The sequence below is a fragment of the Bombyx mandarina genome, chromosome 07, assembly GCF_030267445.1.
Source record: "Bombyx mandarina strain Sakado chromosome 07, ASM3026744v2".
NCBI classification, from domain to species: domain Eukaryota; kingdom Metazoa; phylum Arthropoda; class Insecta; order Lepidoptera; family Bombycidae; genus Bombyx; species Bombyx mandarina.
This window is the reverse complement of record NC_143214.1, coordinates 22,164-39,109: the sequence shown is the minus strand read 5'-3', so window position 1 is coordinate 39,109 and position 16,946 is coordinate 22,164. Positions and strand designations below refer to the sequence as shown.

The 16,946-nt window shown below is 46.5% G+C and overlaps 1 protein-coding gene across 2 annotated transcripts; it reads left to right on the top strand.

Moving 5' to 3' along the window:
• Positions 1-1,964: 1,964 nt before the first annotated feature.
• LOC114250747 (uncharacterized) lies at positions 1,965-15,203 on the top strand. 2 transcript variants are annotated; one of them, XM_028184738.2, is made up of 3 exons: positions 1,965-2,128; positions 13,267-13,524; positions 14,410-15,203. In XM_028184738.2, the coding sequence occupies exons 1-3, from the start codon at positions 2,012-2,014 to the stop codon at positions 14,605-14,607; spliced, it is 573 nt and encodes a 190-aa protein (XP_028040539.2). In that variant the 5' UTR covers positions 1,965-2,011; the 3' UTR covers positions 14,608-15,203. The 2 variants fall into 2 exon arrangements, with proteins under 2 accessions (XP_028040539.2, XP_028040540.2); XM_028184739.2 differs by lacking the exons at positions 13,267-13,524; positions 14,410-15,203 and adding exons at positions 9,960-10,058; positions 10,362-11,294 and having other exon boundaries at positions 1,971-2,128.
• The last annotated feature ends 1,743 nt before the right edge of the window (positions 15,204-16,946 follow it).

Genomic DNA, 16,946 nt, shown 5'->3' with positions numbered 1-16,946 from the left:
CAGTTTCTACGTAAATGAAGAGGCGGGTAAAGTTTAGCGTTATGCCAAAGTAATTATTCTACGTCGACGAAGTCGCGGGCAAAAGCTAGTACAATATATAAGTATTTGGTTCAGGCTCTTGAGCCGTAGATTTTGGCCCATAAATCCCGGAGGAGGACTCCTATGGAGGACGGCATGTAGGAGTGAAGTGCATGGCACATTATGCACCGAACTCCCACAGCACTCTGTCTCCACGGGCCGTTACTATTTTAATTTCCTGAACAATAACAATAACATAATGAGAGAATGAGAATGTCCGCGTGTGACTGTTGCTCACCGCGTCCGAGTGTCATCGTGTGACTGACACGCGTCTTCCGTCACTTGTTGCTCTCTAATTACCTCGTTCTTATTGTTTGCTGTAATTTTATACATTGTACATTGTTCTTCTGTACGAAAATTGCTAGTTAATGTATTACATACAAAAGACATCAACGCTGATGTCTATCACCTGACACGTGCGCCTTAAATTAAATAAAAAGCATCTGTACAGCTCACACACGATAAATGATAAACTCATTCTCTCACAGGAAAGTCGTGGATGCCAGGAGTCCATAGGCCATATAGGTATACATATGCTATTCGATTTTGATTTTAGGTTTCATCCGGTTTTTTAACAACAAATCAATTCAACTTCAACCTCATATTCAGCATTCATCTGTCATATTTTTCTTTTATGAATATATTCATTATTAGGAAATATCTAAAAAGTAAAGTTAAGAAAGTAAAAATATCGGTGACTGATCTCATTGCTCCATTGTGCTCACTTTCGGAATATAGTCACATCAAGTTGAATTGTTCAAGTCCCTGGTGTCACCGATGCAACAGCTCAAGCTAATGTGTAAATAGAAATATTCCTGACAGGGCTTGCTTGACATGCCCGAAATACTTGACTCGTAATTATTTCATTTAAATAATTGTACAAATATAGTTTAGTAGAATTATACTCTACTTTATTTGTGAAACAAAAAATAGTGTTGATTTATGATAAAGAAGTTATGTGTTAAATGTTCGTGCGTATGTGTATCGACTTCACCTACTTACATATCATTATGATTTGCACAACGCACGGACACACTTCACAATATACCACATACATCATTTAATTAAAATATATATATTTATTTATAATTAATGAATATTCCATAGTGTTAATATAAGAGTGCCTCTTAATACGTGAGGTGCAAAAGCGCAGTTTCGCAAGAGCAGGAAGCTCTACACTTGGCCGACTTTTGACCGAACTTATTCAAAGCTTGGCCGACATTTGGTTGACTACTTTTCTGCAATAATATGAAAAGTGAAAAGAGCTCTTCCTACTAATTTATTGACGGAAGGAAGCAAACAACCATACAGCCTTCCGGGTTTGAATGGGGATAAGCGAAGTCATGTTCAAGAATCACTAGATAATGGCGCTACCTTTTGACGTCATTCAGTAGGTTTGTTCCAGACTAAATCATTTTCATTAGTTACACATGTAGTTGTGTAGTTCAGAAACAACTCACCAAACAGACATCGACTGATTATTTATCACGTTTGTGATTTTTTTCTGTTAACACAAAGAATAATGATAATTTATTTAGCATAATTATACTATGTATATATTATATATAATTATACGGTCTGTTTATTGGAATACTGTCGGTCGCAGTGGTTTAAATATATAATCTGAATAAACCAAGGTTGCAGAGGTGAACGGTGTTTAGAAATATTTTGAAACTTGTCTATATTAAGTCGCACATAACTAGACTTGTTTTAATGTATTAAGAAAATAATTTCATACAAATATTAAAATGTAGGTATAAATAGAAGTAATTTTCATTTGAAGTTATATTGCGACAGAGCCGTCAGAGTCATATGAAAGGTTAGGGACGGGACATGAGGTCGTGTGGCGGGTGTGCTCGGCGGGGCGGGGGGAGGGAGCGCGCTGAGGGCGGTGGCGGCGGGCCGGCGTGCGCTCAGTGCTCGCTCCGTCACGATGGTGTCCGCACGCTCGCTCGCCCCGCTCTGCGCACTCGTGCTGCTGGCGACCGCCACCCCCCTCCCCCGCAGCCGCCGCCAGCTCGCCGACGACGACGCGCTGCAGCCGCTACAGGTAACCTCCCGCGCCGTCTGCAGCCCTGCAACTCTGCTAAATCTATCTTCGCGCACCTCACAGCCCTCCCTCGCTGCGGCGCCGACACTTTGTTTAGTAGAGTTGCAGGGCTGGCGGCCGCGGCTGTACATAATAATGTCTTGAGTGGAGTCGGTACGTGATCGCTTGCCCTGCACTCGGCTGGCGCTGGTGGACGCCAGCGCACACATGTGTACATAGGTGCGCGGTGCGGGCGACACGTCTCGATGTGCAGTCGCGGTCAGTGGGTGATATAACCCGGCACAACTACTTATGTAAATATTAAGAAACGAGCCACAGAATCGTTTCGTGAATGTAAATGTATTGCGCGGAGCGTAGTGCGGCTGCGCTGTGTCGCGGGTCGTCCCCGGGTGGGTCACGTGCCGCCTCCCGCGCTCGCTTGTACGTCACTGCTTACTAACACCTGCTCCTTCATACCAATACATCCAGTTTAATGATTTAGTCAGTACCGGTTGTAATTGCACGCGACGAGCTCAGTAACAAGCTTCGAACATAAACAGAAAGACAAAGAAAGTGGTTTGGAGTCAGTGACCGGCCCCGCGGACCGGACTAGCTGGTTCCCAGGTCGTTAGCTTGATGAGTTAGTTCGTTAGGTGAGTGATGTCATGTTGCGCGACGGCTGGCTCCCTCGATGTGGATGTAAAACGTTTTCTTTCAGCAGTTTCTTCACTAGACAGCGTGTGAATAGTAACAGCATAGAGATGTGTGTCAAGGTCACGTGTCCGCCGTGCTATGTGCGTGTGTGCGTGCGTGTGTGTGAGTGGACGCGTGTGCTTGGGAGCGGACGAAATGTTATATTATTGTATGAATTTCAGTAAATTCAGTGATTATTCACAATACTACACAAAACCGGATGTCGTAGGGTATACGACGGTTTCCCTTGGCAAGTGTTTTTTTCCACTAAGTATATGTATTTGATTACCTAAAACAATAATTATAAAAGTTCAAAGGATGTTCGGATGCTCGCTTTCGCTATCACGTCACTCGCCTTCGCGTTGGGGGAACAGTTCGAGCCTACCTACCGGAGCCGCCGTGGACGTCTACTGTTTTCGGATTTGACGGAGACCTCAGAGTGGAACCGCCCGGCCTCGGATTCCGGAATGTACACCCCTGCGCGGTTTACTCCCTTATCTAGTTTAGTTTATTCTAAAGCTTAGTACATCACTGACGACGATCTCGTGTTGTATATAAATTAGTTTGGATTCATAATGTTAGAAATTAAAGATAAATTAACACAGTGGCATCTCTCATCAAACTAGAGAAGAAAATAAAGAAGTCAAAGAAAAGAGGTAGCGCAGCAGTAACAAAAACTTTCGCTATTGTTTCAAGAGATACAATGTTGTAATTTGTAGAGTGTGTACGCGGAATAGAACAACAGAGCCGACTCTACACGCCGTACGTGTGCTTGTAAATATAGCGCCTATATCACGCCACAGACTAAACAACAATAGCACGGTCGGACGAACAACTTAACGATAGTTGGCGGCCAGCTCACCGCTGACGCTTTAGTTGAGATGGTAATATTTCATTACAGGAACGATCACAGATCAGTTTAGTGCAGTGTGTCAGTCCAACAGGGCGTGGCGTGTCACCGCACTTGTCGCGATCTATTCCCTCTCTTTGTCTTTCTGTTTAACTCCGCTCGGTCGATTAGGACTCATATAATTGTGGTAACCTAGAACGACGTTAATAAAATGTAGATGATGAACATGTCAGCGACCATCGTGTCTCTACTTAGAGAGCTACATCGTGGCTACGGATATAAGTTATATAAGTCTGTACTATAGCTCCTTATGATCAATATGTTTATGGTCAAAAGTTTGAATTACAATGACATCTTACCGATATGGTGTTCTATAGCGACCGCAGCGCGCAGCAGTAAGTCGGTCGGCAGCCGATGTATCTCTACTAACGTAACGTAACATAAGGTCGTTCTAAGGTCCTCACGCTCCTCCACCGCGCTGCATGGCTGTGCTGGTCGTGCTGGTCGCGCTGCAGCGTGGAGGCAGCGACAGCTTGTATTCCGGTGCTGGCTCCCCATCTCCTGTGTCCGCGCGGACTTCTTAGCATCTACTAACGTATTGTTTATGTATATTGTGACCGATTATATTTTTTCCTTACAAATATAAATTTTTTCACGAGTTTTGTTCGCTTGTGAAAAACAATTTAAGCCAGTTCCGTGCTTCGAATAATATCCTGTACTCTGTAAGCCAATAATTAAAATAACGGATCGACAAAACTCACCTTTTTAACATGATCCAAGCGCATGCCGCGCTGCGCCGCGCCTCGCCTCGCGTTCATCCTACCGGAGGCCGACTTCACCATTCAAAGTACAACAAAATTCCTAAGCTGTTTAAAAGCTTTTTAAAGTACATCAGTTCTCACCTCACGTACTCGACCGCACATACCTCACCACACACAGACACACACGCGCGAACACAAATAGTTTTAGTGACATCAAATCAGAGACACAGCCTCTTTATGATTGCATCAGCGACCGTTACAAAATGGTTGTTTTCCCAAGTAAAGACCTGTAGGTCTGTCAGAGCGGTCCCGCTAATGGCAGGCGGCTCGTCTGAGCTCCGCTGAGCGCGGGCCTGTCGACCCCATCGGGACACAACAGTTACCCACCATTGTTGCGTCTATTTGTCGAGCGTTTTTCTTTTTTTTTGTTTAGTTGCCATGGATGAGCTTTATTCATTAAGAAAAACCTGTGGAAATTTTCAATAAGAAAATAAAAAGAAATTGTATCAATTAAAATGCAGATCATGAGCGGTCTATAAGCGTATCGATCAGCTATCAATCTCCATTACTGTCCGAGCACTAGTCATTGATTGTTCCGTTGTGCATTTGCTGAGGGCGAGCCGCGTCAACACAGTACAGTACCCCGACGCCAGCACACGCGCGCGCGGCGTGTTGTGTTGGATGGACGGTCAGCTCCCGGCTCGAAAACTAGCGCCGTCGCTTCCTGGAACAAATGAGCTCAAGGTCTATTTGGTATTAAGTGGTTACACAGACGTCACAACGTGCACTCTGCCGTCCATGGAAGAACATTGATGTTATACATCGAGTCCGAGCGCATTCACTACACGGCTCGGTGCTGCCCAGTCCCGCGGACCCACTGTACGCTCTACGCTCTTACCAATAAATACTGATTAGCGGTCGCAGTGTGCGCTGGTGGAACAATTCTCAAATGGCTCTGGTACCCACTCTCCAGTAGATCCTTTAATCGCCAACGACACCCGCGGGAAGAATCATGGTTATTAATGACGTGGCAACGAACCGAGTACAATAACACGCAAAGTGTTACTGATGCGAGCTCGTTACAAATCCCTGTCTGCGACACAATTCTACGAGTAATAGGTGTCACAGCAGGCTGCGGACACAGCGAGGTGCAGAACGTCAAGCGCGCGTCGGTTCAGTATGGGAGACTCCTTGAGGTCGATTACAACTAAGAATTGGGCGTTGTTAACGTGACGCGTACTGTGATAGCACTTATTGTGTGCAGCAATCACGTGTTCGCCGGCCCATAGACTTCAACGCGTACTGAAATGAAATAACTCCATAATTAAATAGTAGCATCAGAAAGTGCTTATTCAATATATCAACGGTTCTTTTTGTAAGCCGATTCGCTCTACGTACATTCGTGGATTTCGGATTAGGTCTGTGAGCTACTTGTGTACGCGTGTGACTGCACATTGTGAACCGCTCTTAGTCACTCGGAATGTGAGTAATTGTTTAGTGGAACACATTTTGTTTGGTTGTGCAAGTTGTAACCGGCTGTAATTGCCACTTCGGAAGTGCATTGTAACCGCGAGTACAGTGCACTGAGAGTACGGAGACAATGCACACGTTTTTGCGATAGTTCTCAGCCGCTGACTTCACACGTCACTAATGTTGCCTAACCGATGAGAACCTCTCGGGGAGATACTGTCTCTACCAACTACGTAACATTATTATGAAAGGTTGCGGTACGCGACGCGACGCGACGCGATGACGCGATGATGCTACATACTTGAAATTTTCGGAGTTTTACAACTTAAATGAAGATTTTTTTATAGTTTTTGTAATGAGTACCGCAGATTTAATGTCGTTGCTTGCTCTGTACAGTAGTTTATGTAATAATATAGTATGCCAAACAAAGTAAATGAATAGTGTCGTTAACCAGGTCACCTCGCACTGAGTATAAATTAAAGCCTCCAAGCGAACCTGTTCAAGCGAGTGACCGGCCGGCCTCGACCCGCGGTCCGCACCCACGCCACCACACACGCCGGACACCCGCGTCCCACACGACAAAGATCTATCTATTTTATTTATTTCATAGATGGGTGAACGAGCTCACAGCCCAGCTGGTTCATAAGTGGTTACTGGAGCCCATAGACATCTACAACGTAAATGCGCCACCCACCTTGAGATATAGTTTTAAGGTCTCAGTACAGTCTGAATTATTTTTGATATGAATTTTATTGTAAGCGCCATGTGCTGATGAGGTGAGAGGGTGGGCGGTCGTACACCGACACCGCTGTGTCACCTGAGCACACCGGTCTTCAACATAATCCCATCTGCAATCAACAGCGAATGGTGTTGAAGTGTTTCTCAACAACCATAATAACTTTATTACAATACTTATATGAGTGAGCATTAATGAGCAGACCGACACACTCCCGCCGTCCGAGGGTCCGCTCTGTTCAGTTAGGTTGGACCGCGGTACTGGGTAGAGGCGGTGCGTTGTTCGTGGTTGGGTCGCATATGTATTACAAATCAAGCAGCGCGGCCCTGCGCCGGCGTCGTGTCGCAACGCGTACTGCTGGAGACGAGATGTAGAGGGGAAGGGGTTGCGAAACTGCGGCCTCGTTCGATGTTTGCTGATAACTGATACTGCAAGGGCCCGTTGTGAAGAGATCCTTCCGAGTCACAAATTCCGTCCGCGACACGGCTCTTGCTTCACTGGCCCATGTGTTGTAACGGTGATGTTTGTAAAGTTGCTCCACGCAAGCACCCCTTTCCCCTCGTCCCCGCTCGCACGACTCGCGGGTGCGTCTCTTTTTTTCCCCTACCTAAGCTGAGAGCCTTGAGAGGTTATATCAGCGTAACCTTAACTAGTAGATGAGCTTACGGGGCTCAAACCTGACGACGTTGCTAACACGAACTCTTTTTTTTTTTCGGGTAGAGGGCCGAACCTCCTACGAGGTCACCGCGCAAAGGGGCGCGCGGGGTATGTGAGACTCAACGATCTGCATGGTGTTGTGAGCAGACCGCGGGCCCAAGGATTTTAGCCCACCCACTAAACGACTCCCCTGCACTCTTACACCCGACGTCCGATCCCCTCCGAGGTCAGAACCCGGATGAGGTAGGGGGGTTACCGCGGTCAACACTACAACCAGACGGCGCGGCTCACCCCAAGGACGCCCAGCTGACGGATCCTTCGAGGCGAATCGAAGGCTCTGAAACGTCGGCCGTCTCGGTACGGCAGCCCGTCGGGCCGCCCAGACGGTGCCGCTGATGTCCCGGAATACCCCGCTGGACCAGAATCAGCATGCCTGGTCGGGACGTGATACACCGTCGACCGGTCGCTCTACTTACTCCACGGCAGCGCGCTAGAGTGCTGGTAGCGCGCCGCGCGGCCTCACCCCCTCAGGTCGCCCCTTGACCTTCACCGGGGAGAGGCCGCTACCTACAGGGTGCTAACACGAACCCTAGCAAGAGCCGTGCTTCGCAGAATCTACCACCAGATCTGAAACGCGACTCACTGAGAAGATCCGGCGAGAAACTCAGAGGACTGTGTCTGAGGGTTAATTTATTCGTCGAGTCCTTCGTCGCAAGCGACGGGTTCGACGAGAACGATGACAGGTGCTTGAGGTACTTAAAAGCACCGTTAGTGGATCGGGAGAATCCGAAATGACGTGCTTAGGGCGACGTCGACTGCTTTCCATTCTGTCCTCAGGATCGGGAATGTAATTACCGGCGGCCACGATGAGAGGGTTCTAGTGTCGTGCCGCTTTATCGAAGTGGCGCATTGACGCTGACTGCCGATACTTACTGATGGACTCTAAGTCTAGGTCGTCATGGAGGTCGACGTTCCTGACGAACCACGGAGCTCCAACGGCTATCCTGCAAAAACGGGATTGAATTACTTGGAATGATTTTAAGTTAGTGCGGGCCACGTGAGCGAACACTACACTTGCATAGGTCATGACGGGGCGTATGCAAGTTTTGTAGAGTGTCATCTTATTTCTAAGGAACAATTTACTTCGCCTGCATATCATCGGGTAGAGGCGTCCTAGTATGAAGGCGGCACGGTCGCGTACCGTCTTTATGTGAGGGCGGAATGTCATCCCTCTGTCAAAGGTGACGCCTAAGTATTTGACCTTCGGGGTCCACGGTATGGGTTGGTTGTACATAATGATTGGGCGAACGGCGGAGGCGGAGGTGTTGACACGCCTAGTCGGGAGAGGGATGCTCAATATGGTGTTTGGAGGGCGACCCCTTTTGAAGAGCACCGCTGTGCTTTTCGTGGGATTGATGTCGATGCGTCACTTCCGAAACCACTGTCCCATGGTGGTAGCTGCGGTCTGGAGTCTCCGATGTAACAACGACTTTTTCCTACACGAGTAATAGTAGAGCGCCAGATGGGTCTCCGGAGTCCGGGGTATATCGTTGATATACAAACAGAACAGTAACGGGGAGAGGGCGGAGCCTTGCGCGACTCCGGCTGTAACGTGACGGGGGCGAGAGCGCGTTTCCTCGACTCGATATCGGAACGATCGGTTCGACAAGTAGTCTCGTATGATGAGAAAAAGCGTCGTCGCAGTCGGTAGGATGCAGTCGACGGTGCAGTCGCGTACGTAGTGTCAATACAACTAGCAGCCCGGAGATGTCAACGAACTTCTAGACACAAGTGACCACATGTAGTAGCGTCCGTGGTCTAGCGGCAGACCCCGGTGTATTCTGTCCATTGATGGCATTGTGCCAAATGCGGCAGGCGCAGGCGGTACGATTGTTTCAATGTAGACGTGCACCGAGCATGGATAATTGGATCGCTATCATGATGCCGGACTCATATTATGTATTAAAATAAAACCCACAAAGGTAGTGAGGTAGTGAGGCCACCCGGGGAGGCACCACCGGCCTACAAACTTCTTGTATCAAATATTCATGCGACCGTTGTATATACTACTAGTACTATCTCGTGCTGGATGATGGCATTCACGTTGTCACATATAGACTTCGCACCCCACAGAATTTCCGATCACCACTTAACATGAAGTGAGCCACGGGCTCGTCTCTCTAATAAGTGTTATAAGCTAATAATAAATAGTCATAATAGTAATAGTAATATTCCGATGTTTTACAATATTTTAATAATTTGACAACTCCACCCTGAATTCCATTTAGTTGGTAGTGTCCATGGGCTCTAATTGCTGCTTTATACTAATTACAAATACCCGTAGACCGCGTCGTGCTCTGATAATTGCAGTCATTCGTAACCAGCATCCAGTACAATAACTTGAATGAGGCCAACATAAACTAGTGACTAGAGACCAGGAGCCGCGCCGGGCCGGGCTGTGATGACGTCACTGTGTCACAATGTCACGTCCGTTAGTCTATTTGTGCACACGGCGCTGCGGGTGACCTTCAGATTTACAAATACACATAATATGGTATGCGTACTAAATAAAGGATGGTGATGGGTCGGGGCGCAGTGGCAGGTCGCGGGAAGCTTTGCTGGTGGTCGGTGTGCGTGAGTGAGAGCGTGCCAGTAGTGACGAGGCTCGTGTGTGTGTGTGTCCAGGAGGTGGGCGACGAACAGCTCCGGGAGAAGCGCAAGCTCGAGGGCATCACTCAGGCAAAGTTCGGCGTCAAGAACGCAGTGCTCGGGTTCGTCTTCGGGGTCAGTACTTTACTCTTTGTGTTCTTTGTTTATTTCACTCCGACACGCATTCATGTAATGGAATATCTACTTGATTATTGACTCGACCTACTGTAGAGTGGATATTGCTCAATTTGCGCAACATACCGCGCAATCTTGGAGAAAACTAAAATATATAGCGAGGCCATCTATGAATATGCGCCTCTGTGATTACACCGCCGTGCCGCGCCGCGCCGCGCCGCGCTGAGGTCAACGGGAGCTGATGAAACAGCGCGAGTAGAGCGCAGTAGTACAGGTCGGGTGTCATGGTCCTGTCGTTTTCAGAAAATCAACTCGTTGATCGACGCGAAGACTAAGTTCGTAGCGAACCTGGACCGGCAGAACATCGAGCTCAACAAGCAGTACGGCATCGAGGCGCCGTCGAGCGGCGGCCTGGGCTCGCTCGCGGGCGTCGTGGGGCAGGTCATCGGACCCAAGCTGCAGCTGCTCGGGCCCAAGATCCAGGCGGTGTCGGGTCTGCTGGGCGGGGCCTCGGGGGGCTCTGCTGGCGGCTCTGGCTCAGGTGGGGGCGGACTCGGCTCCATCATCTCGCTGGTCACGTCGCTGTCCGGCTCTTCCTCGGGCGGAGGAGGAGGCGGCACCGTAGAGACTATCGATTCCTCCGAAGAGGATGACTCGTGATCCCTTCTTCTTCCTCTAAACACACCACCAGCACGCGGCAGGTCAACTCACATTCCAGTATCAGATTAAAGTGAACGTTCAATTGATTATTTCGTCATGAATCAATTAAAAAACACTTTTTATTCATACTATTTCAAAGAAAAAAGACTGCTAAAGTAGAGCAGCCATATTAGTAAAGTAGAAAGAGATCCATGCATCGTTTGCGCCAAGTTTCCAGCGCCTTGCGTACTCGTGTGCGGAGTTGATCTGCTGTTTGCTATGAGATAGTCGAAGGCATATGAGGCTCAGATCCCAGTGAGAGTACTGGAGTGGGAGCGCAGTAAGGGAGCCCCGGAGTCGTGACCCGCGCTAGTGGCACTACACTAGCGAGCGTAAGTCACGCTCTTGTTCCCCCGCCCAGTCGCACGCACAGCTGCGCGATTTCTCGTCTCTCTCCTGTTCTCCTGCTCCACTCTTCTCCTCTAACTTTTTGTACTTTTCTTCTACCGGTATTGAACCGCACTCTCTACTCTGTATATTTATATTTTGTAAATAGTTTTAGGTGAAATGGTGATATTAAATATTTTTGTATAATAATTTTTTTCATTGCACTTTTGCACCCAAGAAACCGTTGCCTCTCGCGCGTTGTATGTACAATATATTTAACTGTATATAGAAACTGGCGAGGCGCTTGACTCTTATACGAGTAGTAGTATAGCAGTGGGATTAGTATATAGTATAGTCAGCACCTAGAGTACAGTAGAGCACTACTTGTAGCGAGTCACTCATTAATGAGTTGTGAGTAAAGTTCACTAGAGCACGAACTTATTAATAAAAATTGAATTTGCGTATTATCACACTACTATTTCTATACACACACGCATACACACAGGCGCACGCGTGCGTCAACACACTATTTATTTGTCACATCGCAAGATGTCCCCACGTCAGAGCTAGTCATTACTAAAGTCATTGAATTAAATAAAATGTTTGTTAACTATATTAACTATATCTGTGTGCAATATGAGTTCCTTTCGTACGAGAAAGCCTCCCCCGTCCTCCCTCCGCCCAACAAGAGCGCGCTCGATGATCTCATACGAGTGGTTGCCTTATTTCATTGGGGACCACGGGGATCACGGACACTGATCGGGATCATTGTGTCGTTATTCACTCGAGTCTTCAGAGTTAGGCAATGTGACCACGCAGCGAGCAACGGTAGACGTGTGCTGGCAGCTTCGTAGTCCAGTGGGCTCAAATCTATAGTACATCGTATTTAATTGTTATATTGCACGTGCAGATATCACGCTTTTTTCTGTCTCTCCTTTAGACACAAGGATGTTGAAAAATCCAAGTAATCTTCAAGAATCACTTTTTTATCACTTAATTCTTATGATACGGAAACAGACCGAACCACCGTGTTACACAATTAGGTCACTGTAGCAACGTAGCTCGTAGCACCCTCCTGTAGACACTCGTAGCGACGCCGTAGCACCACCGTGACAGTAGATAGTTCGCCTCGGCCGTTCCCTTCCCTTGAGCTCAATCAATGCCAAATTGTTGCCATATCACAGTTCATGTATTAAGTCCTAATAAATATTTTGTTATAATGGTGAGCGTTATTCGTTTTATTTAATGCCCAACCACGAGTGACGTCACGGCCGTCGTCAGCACGATCGATCTGACAGACGCCGTGGCCGTACCAGTATTTACCTCACACGACCAATCAAGAACTAGTGTAAGTAAAATTATGAATTCTCGTGCCAGTCGATTAAAATTTTATCGATAGTCCGCTTATTGAAACACTTTCCGCGCGCACCCGCCCTGCCTCACACTTGTGCGGCGCCGCGGGCCTGCTCACTGCAACCTGACGCACCGAGCGCCCGCCGACGCACCCTACCCGACGCAATACGAACGTTATATTGCCTTGTTACACACTGCTCCGCGGTACGATATTGATACATATGTACATACATACATACATACATACATACTTTGTACAATCAGTTTTGGGTGAGGATGAATTCGCAATATATTGAAATTAAATTTTGAATGGTTGAATAAATGTAAATACTAGGCGAGTGTTGGACCCCAGGGTCGTCCTGTCGTCGCCGAGGTCGCTCGCAACATAGTCTCAGCAGAGGTCGCGCACTCACGTCCGCTAATCACTATATAAATCTCACAATTATTTCGCAATTATAGCTAATCATCGTAAGCGTCGTCGTCGACCGTATAATCACGCAAGGCGTGACGAGAGGTGGGGCAAGCCTCACGTGTCTCACGTCGAGCGACCTACCTGCACATGAACTGGTTTAAATTGTACTAATAATATTAAGTAGAGCGGAGCCAAAGTGAGCTGCTCTTCATGTAACATTCTTAGTTCTCGGACGCGGCCGCTCCGTGGTGAGTGTTGTTCACTTGTGTTTTAGGAGTTCATAACAAAGTCAGTTTGTAAATGTTTATTATTACAACGGGACACGTTTTAATTATACGACAGAATAAGGTAAGTGGTCGTGAATGCGCATACAGACGGCGCACCGACTGTCGTGTCTACATGTCGAGCGTGTGTCAGTTCCAGAGTGGCACTACGTGGAGTCGCCGCACGAGGGCGCTCCCCTCGGAGCCATCGTCGTCGCGGGGCCGGAGGGTCTCCCCGGGGGTGGGGCTGCAGGCGCGTGGGGAGACGGGTGGGGTGCGGGTGACGAGGCAGGCCGACGACATCCCCGTTTTCGACCGGAACAAGGTCAGCCTCGACTTCCCGGGGAGCCTGTTTGGTCCCTCCGTCTCCCTCCTCATCCGAACCACTAAGATCATCGGCGACGTCGTCCAGGTAATCAATCTTCCTTAAATTACATACTCTTTTCCTGACTAATTTTTATTATTACACAAGAATGATGACGGACGTGCGGCAAGTGTCGGCCGCGCGTGTAGGCAGGTAGAGCCGGCGAACGAACCGAGCTCCCCATCCTCAAGGTCTGACTGGTCTTATGTATTGCTCATGATACATAGTATATGTGTATCTACGCCACGTGTTGGACAGTTTGTCAGGTATAGCTTAGGTGAGTGGACGAACTCACAGGCCACCCGATGTTAAGTGGTTACCGGAGCTCATAAATATCTACAAAATAGATTCCGCCACCCACCTTGAATATGAGTTCTACAATACAGTACAACGGCTGCCCCACTCCTCAAACCGAAACGCGTTACTGCTTCACGGAAGAAAAAGGCAGTGTGGTGGCAGACACTTACCCGCGCGCCCTCACGTGACGTCCTGCTACCTGGAGTGTATGCGTGCTGCTCTACATATTTTGTAAATGGCGATATACGAATACGATGGCGACCGAGTGCAGCCGATGTTAAATGTGCATGTCGCTTGGTGCGGTGCGTGTTGGGTGTCTTGTGACGTACGATTAGAACCTGTGTGTGTTAGTTTCTGCCGCGGGCGGGCGGGGGTCAGTGAGGTGGGACAGTCGGTGTACAATACAATTGAAACTTTGACCTTGTAGGCCGCTCACAACCTCATGTCCCAAAGTGGGTTGCGTCATTGGTGTTGTGAGGTTTGCGGGCCGGAGTAAACATTCAATACCAGGCGGTCTGTGAACTCGTGCACGGATCTATAGATAATAAGCTAAATTAACGTTCATACGTCATGTATATAATATGTACATAATAATATGTATCGTTTGTATGTATCGTTTGTAATGTAACGTTGCAGAACTCAGCGGTGCGGTATCAGTCCTTCCTCCGCTTGTTCCGGCCGTTGTTCCGCGGACCCTTCGAGATCAAGGGGCTCGACCCGCCGACCACCACGACCACCACGACCACTACCACCACAGCCGCACCTCCAGCGGACAGCACGCCCAGCACCACGCCCGCTCCCGCCCCCACAGACAATGAGGTGCGGAGACGCTGAGACGTCTTCGGTGCAGTTCAGTACAGCTCAGTACGACAGTTAAACAATCGCACACAAACTAATCAATCCGAGCCGCCGCACACACACACACACACACAGCACACGGCGCTAAGTAACGGTCCATCCGAAGCAGTTGTCATATTGACAGCTTAACGTCAACTCTTCTGTACAGTCATCGAGCCAATATGTTGTTGGTGCGGTCCGTCCTGGTACTGGGTGCTGGTAATGTTGAATGCGTAGAGCGCAGCGACACTGCTGTTGTACGCGGAGGGTATGGGATGCAACTTTGTCTTAACTTTTCGTTGATGTTAATATGATAAGAGTCGCCAAGAGCTACCGACGTGTTCGAACTGTGAAACCTCTCCATTTTATTAACATATCTACATGTGTATATATTGTTCTAAATAAAGTGTTTTTAGACTCAAATAAATTTTAATTTATTGATTAATGTAAATGTATGATGTAGATGTAGACATATGTAGACACGGCGACCGACGCCGCGACGTCGACTGAACGACTATTAGATTATGTGCCGCATGGCTGCTGCTATATTGTTAAATTAAGTTTCATTAGACAATAAATATTCTTATTAATGATTAAGTGTTTGTTTTTAATCCCTACCTCCCTCCCTCCCCCCTTAAGCACATCGCAATCGGATGTAGTAGTAGTACTTTTTTTTTATTTTTATATATATGTTTTTGATGTTATACTTCTTTAGGCGCGTTATGAAAAATTGATGAGAGTGAAATGCGCGACACTAAATTAACAGAAATGAAGTTGCCCACTAAATTGCTCATTACAATACGACCGACGTAACTTGGCGAGTCTGAATATAGCAGCAGGTGAACTTTCGCGCATGTACACTCGTAAAAAAAAGTGTTATTAGCATTCATTTTTTTAGTAATATAAATGACAAAACTATTATTTAATATAATTCATACTAAATATTATTAAATTATTAACGTTAAATATTTATTATTAATTATTTAATATTTAAAAAAAATAAAGAAAGAAATAAATTTAATAAAAATAAAGTATAACTTCTTACGCGCGTACATAAGTACACGCACCCTTTTTTATTATTATATCTGTTAGGGAAATGAATGGGGACTCTTCATAAAAACTCCAAAATAGTGTCTTGTAAAAATACGTGTGTTGCCTTGATGACGAACATAGATGGAATGAATGAACCTAAAATTAATTAACCCCAATTGGCTTGCGCGTGTATTTGCTATCTGCAAACGAGCAGGCTCTTTGCTTGGACAATATCTGCAGCTATAAATGTGACTTATTATATAACTGTAGTGCTGTTTTTACAAGTAAAACTGAATGGATTTAGTAAAAAGTGATTAGTATGTTACATGTTATTTCAATGAAATTCTATTTTATATTTTGTCATTTAATTCATTCCGTAATATATTTGAATTACAATGATTAAACCACCCGGATATGTATATAATATTCTTGTTCTTATCAGTATGGATAGTTGCGAAGACCAGAGCGATGAAAAAAAAAATTTAGTTAAAGATTATGAAATGATTATGAAAAATGAGACACTTAGAACACTTAACGAACACTTAAAATTTTTTAAATTAGTTTTTTCCGCTTTACTTCAGGTGATCCGTTCGCTGTTTCGCTTCGAGTAGATTCGATTATTAATTGCCTCCTTTATTAATTACCTCCGTGTCATCTATGCCACGCTTTTCTATAAATTTCTATAATTTCTAAATAGTCGATACGACATTCCTAGAATTATCGAGAATTTTTTTTATTTTTGTTATTGCTTAGATGGGTGGACGAGCTCACAGCCCACCTGGTGTTAAGTGATTACTGGAGCCCATAGACATCCACAACGTAAATGCGCCACCCACCTTGAGATACAAGTTCTAAGGTCTCAAGTATAGTAACGACGGCTGCTCCGCCCTTCAAACCGAAACGTATTACTGCTTCACGGCAGAAATAGGCAGGGTAGTGGTACCCACCCGCGCGGACTCAGCAGGACTCGGCAGAAATAGGCAGGGTAGTGGTAATTCTTGTAATTGACGCTGTAATTCTCGAGCGTTTTCGATTTAACTGGTTATTTTGATATTAATTTCTGCTAGTGGACGATAGATGGCGTTGCTCTTACCAGCGTAAGAGTATTTTACGAACTATATGTAATGGCTAAAATTCGGCAGTTTTCCTGAAAGCATTAGCGTAAGGGCCGACCCGGTTAGGTTTAGGTTGGGTTAGGTTTGGGTTAGGTTTGGGTTAGGTTTGGGTTAGGTTTGGGTTAGGTTTGGGTTAGGTTTGGGTTAGGTTTGGGTTAGGTTTGGGTTAGGTTTGGGTTAGGTTTGGGT